The sequence below is a fragment of the Osmerus eperlanus genome, chromosome 10 (genome assembly GCF_963692335.1).
Source record: "Osmerus eperlanus chromosome 10, fOsmEpe2.1, whole genome shotgun sequence".
NCBI classification, from domain to species: Eukaryota; Metazoa; Chordata; class Actinopteri; order Osmeriformes; family Osmeridae; genus Osmerus; species Osmerus eperlanus.
In genome coordinates, this window is record NC_085027.1 from 10,887,613 (window position 1) to 10,898,198 (window position 10,586).

The 10,586-nt window shown below is 39.7% G+C and overlaps 1 protein-coding gene across 2 annotated transcripts; it reads right to left on the reverse strand.

Moving 5' to 3' along the window:
- Positions 1 to 610: 610 nt before the first annotated feature.
- Positions 611 to 8,389, reverse strand: LOC134028364 (photoreceptor-specific nuclear receptor-like). Of its 2 annotated transcripts, XM_062471847.1 has the most exons (9): positions 7,898 to 8,389; positions 3,649 to 4,556; positions 3,046 to 3,196; positions 2,709 to 2,812; positions 2,288 to 2,578; positions 1,830 to 2,008; positions 1,338 to 1,578; positions 951 to 1,056; positions 611 to 842 (listed from the first exon to the last, which is right to left on the reverse strand). In XM_062471847.1, exons 2-9 carry the CDS (start codon positions 3,740 to 3,742, stop codon positions 710 to 712), a joined length of 1,299 nt encoding a protein of 432 aa, XP_062327831.1. In that variant the 5' UTR covers positions 3,743 to 4,556; positions 7,898 to 8,389; the 3' UTR covers positions 611 to 709. The 2 variants fall into 2 exon arrangements, with proteins under 2 accessions (XP_062327831.1, XP_062327830.1); XM_062471846.1 differs by lacking the exon at positions 7,898 to 8,389 and having other exon boundaries at positions 3,649 to 6,489.
- Between the last annotated feature and the right edge of the window lie 2,197 nt (positions 8,390 to 10,586).

A 10,586-nucleotide genomic window follows, 5' to 3' on the forward strand; every position in this document is an offset into this window, starting at 1 on the left:
TACACATTGGAAATTAATTGTAGTGACTTACAGTAGACTTAACATAAAACATCAGCAACAGTCAATGGTTGCCCATAGTGCAATTAAATCAAATCTGAGTGTAGAGTGTCATGTTTCTGTTATCACCACAAAACAAGGAAGTCATAATAAGCTCCATAAAAAGCAACAATACATATCAATTTACTTCTTACACATAGCATGACGGCTTTAGCTTTTCACCTGGAGAATAACTTGATGTGTCATGACCACAACAACAGTGTTTAAAGTGATCTAGAACACTCAGCATGCAGAAACTCTGATATGCACAGTATCATATATCAGACATCCCAACCTGCAGAGACTCATTTACGGGAGGTAGCTCCCCCCCCCCCCCAGACGCATGATGTACCCCCTCAACCTGCACGTACCCCCCCCCCCCCCCCCCCAAGACGCAATCAGGACACGCGATATGCACCTATCTATACCAGAAATTACCATTACACAGTCTCGAAATACAAAATCCCCGATTTCCGGGAGATTGTACAGCATTTGCGGGCGTCAGGGAGCCGCTATTGAAATGCGGGAGACTCCCGGACCTTCCGGGAGACTTGGGATGTCTGATACTATATACAATTTTTTTTTTTTATCTCAAAAACCAGTCTTTTGTTACTCAATATATCCACACAGTTGTCCATGTGGGCACTGTGACACTATCTTGAGTGTTCTGGACTCAGTTCTTGAACATGTCGCACAATAGCTTCTCCATCGGGGTGTTGCCAATGGTACGGTGGAAGAAGAGAAGCTCAATACGCTCTGAGCTGACGAAGCGAAGAGAGGGAAGGAGAAGAAGAAGTTTCCCAAACCTAAAAATACAAATTTGGGTAATTAGAGACAAAACATTCACAAATTATGTTTTAATAAATCTTTCTCAAGTGCCCAAAAAACTCCTGTGAAGTGAGAAGTGTTTGTACCTGGCTGGTTGACTTGAGTAGTGTGAGCGGATGTGTTGGCCCAGCATCACCTGAGACTGGTCTTGAAGGTTTTCCACCTGCTCTGGATCTTTTAGACCACGAGTTTCTGTTACAACAACAGAAAAACAAGGTCAGTACTTTTAGTCAAAGAAAATGTCTTGCAAAAATGAAATCTGAATTAAATTAATCTTTTCTCCCAGGTAGATTTTCAACTGGACTGGAAATAATGATCTATTCACAAAGCATAGGAACATCGCAGAACCTAACATAACAACATAAGTCCACTGACACAATATAAAACAGTTTTAGCATTCTGAATGAACGTCAACATCACCATCAACAATATCTTCCAATCACTTGAGTCCCCTCATATCATGACTAACCCACCTGGCTTGAAGAGAACAATGGCCTTGAGGCAGGCAAACTCAGTGGGGTCGACGGCAAGGGCCTTGAAGCGGCTGAAGACCTCCTGGAGGAGCCGAAGGTCCAGGCTGGTGTAGCTGGTCTTGCTCTGCATCGTGGGGGACAGGTCAGGAAGCGAGAGCAGTGGGCAGCTGTCCAAGGGCAGGGACCACTGGATGGCACAGAGAAGGAAGAGCTCGCTCCACGCCTCCTCCAGGAGGATTACCTGGGAAGAAGAAAAAGGGGTCAGAGATTAAGGCTACGGATAGGGGTGTCTTAGTTAGTGTGTTCTACCAAATGTGAATTGTGTCTCTCTAGAAAACTCGATCTATGTTGGAGCCACAACGCGTCACTCTTAGACCTTTTTTTGATATGACTAAAGAAAGGAGTTAGTGTATTGTTTATAAAATAACTTCTAACTAATCAAGGAAATACAAGGACAATGCAAGGGAATATCGAAGGGAAATTCAATCTTACCTGGTCTCTGAAGGGTAGGTTGGAGAACACTGGCAAGTTCTTGGCCCATTTCACAGACATAAAGAGCAGACGGGCCGAGGTCTCATACACATTCTCATTGCTGGAGGGGTACAATGCCATGTGGTACTCTGAAGACGCTCTCTCTGGCTCATTGCTCGTCACATCAATATTTTCGTCAACTACAATACAAGTGATGGAATTTAGAGACACAAATAGAGTTTGGGCATATTCATACTGCTTTTTGTTCTAATAGGTTATATCAGTAAAATGTATAAATATCTCCTTTAGCAATATTTCCTTATGGATTAAGACTGGTCAATCTCTTTCATTAAATGGGAGCTGGTAGAGAAATACTGTATCAAATGTTAAATGTACTTTATATACAAGAATTAGTCTTAAAACCCTGGTTCTGGAGTGCCACAGTAAGTACTCCTTTCACTACAAGCTGTTAGTCTCACCATCCTCAGGCTCCAGCTTGGCGCAGGTCTCGGCAGTCATGAGGCTGGCCATGAAGCGATGGTTGTTCTGGGGGCTGATACAGCGCTGCGGGGGGACAGAGGAGCCAATGGACATGGAGGAGGTGATGTGGGGCCGCGTGATGACTGAGCAGGTGGAGGAAGAGGAGGAGGAGGAGGAAGAGGAGGAGCTGGGCTCCCGTGTGGTGGCCAGGTGCTCCTTATCTGTGTCTACATCAATGGAGTCCAGACGCACCTGGGCTGTGCTGCGAGGCTGTCGCTCGTTCTGGACAGCTGTGGGAGGAGCCGAGGGAGAAAAATGAAAAGGAGCCAGGCGGAGGGTGGTGGAGGTGGGGAGGGGTGGGTTAGCTTCTCATCATGTAAATAGTTTGGAAACGTGTTTGACTGAGTTGTACCCACTCACCATCTTTGTTCATGCCTGCCTGTAAGCATTTCTTCAACCTGCAGGCTTGGCACTGGTTGCGATGGGCCTTATCCACAGGGCACATTCCCGTACCAGCCTGACACCTGTTGAAAAATACGAACATTATTCAATACAGCAAAAATGCGTACAAAAAATAAATCTATATAAAAAACAAATCTATACATCAAAAGCCTTTTTTGTGAAAATGTTTTTAACTATAATAAAATGATAACATTACATTAATGATATAGTGTATTTTTCATATTATTGAATCTGTAAATGTTCAATTACAAAATTGGCTAAGGATAATTTTATAGTGAGTGCTACATGTCCATACCTATATATGAGTCTTCGTCTCACACTGCGCTTGAAGAAACCGCTGCAGCCATTGCAGGCATATATACCGTAATGTTTGCCACTGCTGGTGTCCCCACACACTTTACAGAGCAGAGCAGGGCTGAGAGCTTTGCCTGGGGCAGGACTCTTGGCTGGAATTTGACAGAGACAGACAGGACAGTTTGGTTAATATTATTATTTTTTGCTGGTTGGGTGAGTACTGATTTAGCAATGTCCTCACCATCTGCATATGTGCTAGAGATAAAGCAAGGCTTATTTATTTGTTCCTTCATCATTACTAATCACTTTTACGCTGTCACAGAAACTTGTTAAATTCATTGTAATACCATGGCTACACAGAAAACATAAAATGTTTTTTGATTGTATGATTGTTTAGCTTATTTTATATTAAAGGTAGTGGTGCATTGCCGGCCTTATCAATAATCTAAATTATAATTGAAAAAATATGACCATGTGTTCAAAACATAATCATTTAAATAAATGTTTATTATTGCTATACATGAACATACTTAAGAAAAAAATATCTGAACAGCCCAAAAAGCAGTACATGGCACCTGTGGATCCTAACCAGAGAGTGTCTTACCTCCTCTGCTGTCTTCCGTTCCACTGCTCCCCGTTGATTCACTGGGAGAGGAGGAGGGGAGCATGGATATTTTCGACAGGTGATCCTCCATCATGTTTACAAGATGTCCTATAGGACTTCTGTGTTGGTCACTGCAAAAAGGAACTCCTCTGTGCTAGAACAAAATAGTATCCCAAGGTTTCGTTGACTATGACAATTTTCCTTAGGAGATGCTGTCCTACCAATGTCTGATGCTTGCTTTCCTGGTACTCAGTGATGAGATGCTTCACAGACTCCTTCAAAAGTTTTGAAACATCCCAAAATGAGCAAATGGTTCCGGCAGCCCTCTGGCTGTGACTTCGTCACTCAGACGGGACAGATGGTTGACCTGGTCCCCTCTTCCCTGAGCACACCTCCCCTGTTCAAGGATGTCCCTGTCGGGGTGCCTCTCCCACGTTTCTCTCTGATGCGGACGGAGATGTTGATAGGCTACTCGTGGTCTTCCCTTCTGCTGTCCTCCACAATGGCAGATTAGCGTGTTCTGTTCCTCTGTCCTGTCACTTGGCTGTGGCGGTCAGTGTCTGTGGATCCTCCTTCGTGGCGGGTCCTCAAAAGGGAGGCCGTGGGGGTAGGATTAGCCAAAAGCGCTGTGTAAGCAGCACGCTTGTTTGTCATCCTCTTAATCTTTACTGTTTATCTACTGGATCAATCAGTCACATTGCCAGGACTTAGAAAGCTGATGGTGGCCATCAGACGAGGTCTTCATAAGGAGTAAAATATTTGAATTCTTTGCCGGGGCCAACTTACAGGCAAGAGGATGTAACTTTAGACCTGTCCCAATCCGACTGTCCCTCTCATTCGCTCTCTCTTTCTCTCACCCTTTCGTCTGTACATGACAGCAGCCATCAGTCAATAGGCCTCTTCGATGTCTGCATTTAAGAGATGATTACACGGGGCACACATTATTATGTTTACCAACCCCTTCAATTTGCATTGCCCTTTTTTTCTTCTGGCTTCCAAATTCCATCTCTTTCTTCCTGTATATTTGATCTATGTGATTGCCCCCTGTTCAAAATGACTCCCAGTATTTGCAGAAATGCCCTGTCGCCCATTAACTCCCACTTACCTCTTTTCTTTTTTAGATCATCCCCTTTTCAATGACTGCACAAGGAAAGTGGTGGCTGACAGAATAATGATGCTTTGGTTTGGTCAAATTTCGTTCATTCATGAGGGATCCTATGAATTATTAAGTGTTCAGAATCACTGTACTTAAATCATTACAGCACCTTTAACTTAAGCACATAAAGAGGACATTCAACAGGGACTACAAGAGTCATGCCACTCAGAAGCAAGGTACAAGCAAGGTTTGCTAAAAGCCTGCCTATTAGAGCCTAGTTAGGACATTCATCTTATTGCATATTGCCTCAAAACCTACAGTATATGTTCCTTTCTGAGGCACACAAGACAAATGTATTTTTTTCATTTGAGTAGAAAGTACAGTTACTTGAAAATAGCTATAAGCTATCATACGGCAAGTTGCTTGTAACACAAAGCCTGCATTTTGGCGCCTTCACAACTTTCTGTTGATTTCATCATTTGTTTGTTCCTTCATACAGTTGAGTGGCTTCTGTGAATGATCTTAATCTGAAGAGGACGCGCTCAACAATATGTACCAGCTTGAATTTTCTGTATTTTCTGTTACATGGCACAAAAAGTGGCATCAGTCTTTGGCATCTGTTTAAATAATAAACCTTTCTTTTGTTTTTCTGTTTGTGTCGTTTTTCTGTAACTGAAACAGGAAAGAACTGCATCCCATAATAACCCAGATTATTTTAAAGATAGATTTATTTTGAATTGTTACACATTATTCGTCATTAAAAAGATTGATCAGAAATATGTTATGGATCGAATATCTTTGCGCACAACTTTTCATTATCCCTATACTACTTATATGCTCACTGAAACCCATCAGTTTATGCTGTGAATGTATTAGTGCACAAAGTGCTTGGAGAGCATATTAAGTGTGAATGTCTGCAACCAAGGTCTCAAGCAAAGATGCAAAAAAGTGTGTCACACTGCAAAATATTTACTGGTTGCTTCAGTTCCATAGGATAGGATAGGAGAGAAAAAAACAATTAGCCCAAAAGATTAACAGTGTGGTCCTTGTGTCTTCTTCAGCCATATGGTGGCTGCTCTCTGCATCCTTGCCAGACTTTGTGCTGACCTTTGCAAGATTTTATCATGATTAGTTTCCTCTGGTTGTTTTCTTTGATTTATATAATTAAACACTTAAGTGGTAAGTCATTGAGGGCTGTGGCAAGGCTGTCGCACATGTCATATTTGTTGTCTATTTGGCTGTTGTTTTTCTGGAGTTACTTGAAAACTGAGTCCAATCTATTTACATCAGTCACCCATAGCTAACATAAGGAGTTTCTGAATTGTATTAATTGTTTTCATTGAGAAGTATTCTTGGTCCCATGGTAAATGTGAGCAGTGGTCCTAATTTATGACAGTAATTATTGATTCAAAATGCTGTCTTTAAAGTACTTGGTAATGATATATAAAATGTACTCACAAATAATTAAAAACATTCCACAGCTATATAAACACATCTGCATGAAAGAGCATTCAATGCAGGTCAGTTTTCTCAAAAGCCACAATATGAACCTTTCACCATGGCTTCATAGCATACGTTTAGCATGTACTGCAAAAGAAAATTGAATAGCCCTGCTAAAAAGGATAATGATCCCTAACAGTGTGATGGCATAAATTTGAACAAAATATAATGTAATCTAAGCAATATCTAATCTGACAATCAACAGGTATGCTTTTTATGAAGGTATATATGTCGAAATCTACAACTCTACAATATTAATAATACAAGGTTAATAAACATTATGACATTGCATTTCAGTGTAAAATGTATACAATTTATGAAAGTATTTTATTTATTTTTTTATAATGTTAGAACATTCAAATATACAACATGTATTGATAATTAATTCTGAAATCATTAATCAGCTATTCTTTTAAATCCACAACTGGCATAATGGGTGATAAACCTAAACCCTGGTCTTTGGAGTATGTAGGATCCAAATTTAGAAAATGAAACACAATGTACCTGTTGTTCACAAAATGACCACCTGTTAGTAGTTAGATCAGGCACAAACAAAGTATTATGGTTTACATAACAAGCTCCTAGCAAGCAATGCATATGACACCAACACAAGTTTTAAGTGTAGACTTGCTTAGATGAGCAGGCCAGAGATTATGGCAAGACAAAGAGATTAGAATGGGAGCAACCTAATATTAGAATTCAAAGTATGATTAGAGCTGCTGTGTTATGTAATGATATTAATGACCGCCTATTAGATTTTGCATATATTGAGGACATGCCCTTAGTGACACCAAGTCTGCCAATTTATCACTTACCCTACCTTATTGCTACTATCTTTTTGCAGTCATGATTTTTTAAATAATTGATTACAATGACAAATATTTTACAGTTTTTAAATTCCTTCAGACAGCTATACATTCACTTTTATTGATGGAGTTGGGTGCAGTGTCACATATATTTACATTTAGCAGACGCTCTTATCCAGAGCGACTTACAGTAAGCACAGGGACATTCTCCCCGAGGCAAGTAAGGTGAAGTGCCTTACCCAAGGACACAACGTCATTTGGTTTGCATAGCCGGGAATCGAACCAGCAACCTTTGGATTACTAGCCCAGTTCCCTAACCGCTCAGCCACCTGAATCCTTTTATTATTTTAATGCTTAATCAAATTCAATATCACTGTTTCCATTTTATGGATTTTTATTTAATTCAATAAACAATTTTTGAATGATGAATACACTGTATACCATATGTAAAGTTATACCAATGCAGCAAGTATAAAAGTTGAATTATTTAATAATTTCAGTAAACTCACGTCAGGCACTGTGGCAGACTTTGATTACGTCACATTTTGTAGTCTTTAAATTATAAATGGGATACAAAAGAATGCTGATTCATCCTCAACCAGAAGGCTGCTAGATGTGATCTTCGGATCAAGAGCAGATCTTGAGGCACAGAGGAGGAGTTGGGGTCCTAAATCTGATATTGCGGGTGCTGACGATGGCAGTGTGGCGGTTACAACTTTGGTGTGTGTTTATGTGTGTATTGTATGTTTGTGTGCTTTTTTCAATGTGTATGTGTGTGCAAGTTTGTTATATAACCAGGTGACAAAGCTGTCTGTGGGATCTGACCTGTAGAATTTGAGCCTCTTACCTGTACGTCAGGGGAAAGCTCCAGGACGTCAGATTCACAAGCACCACAAAGCTCAGGCCTCCCTTGCATTCAGCTTATGAGCAGATCTCAATAAAGATTTTGATCCCTTGGGTTAGGCCCTAGGATCTGGTTATGAAAATATGACCCTGGCACTCTGACCCCGCCTGATGTGGACCCACATGAACCTTGACCACTGTTATATCCACCGAGATATTCTTTGGAAAAGTAGTTTGGTCTTGAAACTTTATCAATTAAATTAAATTGAAATTAGTTTACCAATTACTGTAACTCGGCCTTGGATGCATAAGTGTAAGACATGACACTGAGTTTTAATCCTCACTTAAATTACAAAAGTAAAAGTTATGACTGCAAAGTGGAATCATCAACCAAATGTCCACAATTAGATTACATAATCGCTGGGACACAAAAAGGTTCAAGTAGAATTCTTCCTCCAGTACGAACCTGCTTCCACAGCAAGAGCTGACACCCTGTCTCGACCTAGATCTCTGACAGTAAACAGCTGCTTCCCAAAGCGACGTGGTGCTGCCATCAGCAGAACAGCCGAGGAGGAGGAGAGCAGGTGAGATGGGGGTATAGATGTGTGGGGAGGGGGTTCAGGGCTGAGGGAGATAAGTGTCAGATTGGACCTCCGTTGAGCCTTTTGACGGAGCTCATACCCCCTGTGCTTGTTTAGAAGATCCAACAGCACGTTAACAACTAGCTGTTACTGCTGCTCACACAGTATTGCGTTTAAAGGATTCTATTTAGACAATGGAAACAGTATTACTGACAACTTGCATTCTCTGCCAAGCCCATCCTAGGCCAAATATCAGCTTTTCATTGTAGTTTAGCAAACAGTGAGCTTTAATCAAGGTCACCGCTTGCTTCAGTCAGAGGTTTCAGTTATTAGTTTGATTGAAAGTTCATTCATTCATTCAAAACATAGATGCTGAAATGCTTTTTTTAAAATAATGTGGTGGAGTATGGTCTAGAAAGCCTGAGGATTTTCTTCAGGGATTTCCACATCCATCTATATCCATTTGTTTAAAAAAAATGATGTTACCTTGAAAAGCATTGAAATATATTAACTTCACAGTTAGAGAATACATGACTCTTCTTCTTCATTCCCAATCAACCTAAGAAGAATTGTATGTAAACCTTTTAAATATCAGCTCTTGTCAAATAGTTGGATTAAAGATTTGGGGTATTCTATTGTTTTCAGGACCGCACATTAGAAGTTACAAGACTTGAAATATAACTGTTGCTGCGTTCACACTGTCCTAAAAATCCATGATGAAAAAAAGCTTTAGTTGTACAAATGTTTTGGTAATACTCCCAGTAAAATTATAGATTGACGATATTGATTATTTCAACAATAATGATGAGTCAAATATAGGTTAGGGCCATGAGATATTCAATTGTTTTAACAAAATCTGAAAAATGAATTTTATTTATTAACTTACTACGGTAAGATTGCACAGAAAGATACCACATAAAGATGTAATTTACCTTAACCATCACCATCGAGGAGCCCCTTTGGAATATGGAGAAGAAAAATTGTTGCAGAAGATGGGAATTACCTTATATTATATCCAAGTACATTAGTTCTGTTACAACTGGTTTATCCAACAGGTGGGTTTACAGAGTCAAACAAACAGTTTAAACCGTAATAGGATGTGAATTATTAGTAACTGATCTAATTTGCAACTTTTTGTTATTAATAATTGCTTGAATAATGGTGAGGTGTTCATTTTCTTATAGGACTTTTGCAAACAAATGTATTTTTTGTGGATAAATGTGCTTAGTTAAAACCAATTCAACCTGAAAAGGCAAAGCAGATAAGGGTTATATGACGGGGGGTAGCAGGGACCTGATGTGGGCGTGGGTCAAGCTAGTGGCCAGCTGGGATTATCCAGAAGCCCACCATCTGCCACCATGAGCATAATTATCAAAATGAGAAAATCAATAGCTAGTAAATATCACAGGCATGTAAGCTCATTTCAAAGTAAATTAAACATTAGTATGACTTAACTTAAAGACCATTTACTGCTGACAGAGGACTAGTGGGCTTATTGTGTGTTTGTGTGTGCATTTATATGGGTGTGCGTGTCAAGATGAATAAATTTTATACGTAATATCACTATATAAATATTTGACATTTGAAAATGTATTTTTATGTTATCAGGGTATGTGTCCAGTATATTCATTTAACAGAGTTTGGATGGATATATGGATGGAGCGTAACAATATCTTCAAGCAAAGACAACAAGTCTGTCTTGCGTCACACCAACTCAAATACACTATCATGAATGCACTCACAGATGTCTTCGAATGAGTCACCCTAACAAAACCAAACACATTCCAGTAACAAAAGCTTACTGACAGTAATTCAACCAGATGCCCTACTTGGCACAAGTTTGTCAAATTCATCATATTTCTACCTAATCATCCATATCAAGATTAAAACATTATCTTTTCATATGAGCTATATTAGCTTGAAACAGTCCGTTTTGTAAACCCGCTTAGTGGTTAATCTGAGACAATGTTATTAAGTATAGACCAATAATGTGCTTACGGTAAGGGGAAAATCAACTTTATGTCCTAAAATATGGTCTAATCCATTTATAAATGGTACTTAATGGGTAAATGGATTTGCAGAAAACAATATGGCTGCCCTTAGATGCAATAG

Excerpts from the sequence above, each read along its gene's own strand:
- LOC134028364 (XM_062471847.1), bottom strand. The coding sequence starts at position 3,742 with ATGATGGAGGATCACCTGTCGAAAATATCCATGCTCCCCTCCTCCTCT. Across the intron at positions 2,009-2,287 it reads CAAGCTGGAGCCTGAGGATG|TTGACGAAAATATTGATGTG; the intron begins GTGAGACTAACA and ends CTTGTATTGTAG. Across the intron at positions 1,057-1,337 it reads CATTGTTCTCTTCAAGCCAG|AAACTCGTGGTCTAAAAGAT; the intron begins GTGGGTTAGTCA and ends TTGTTGTAACAG.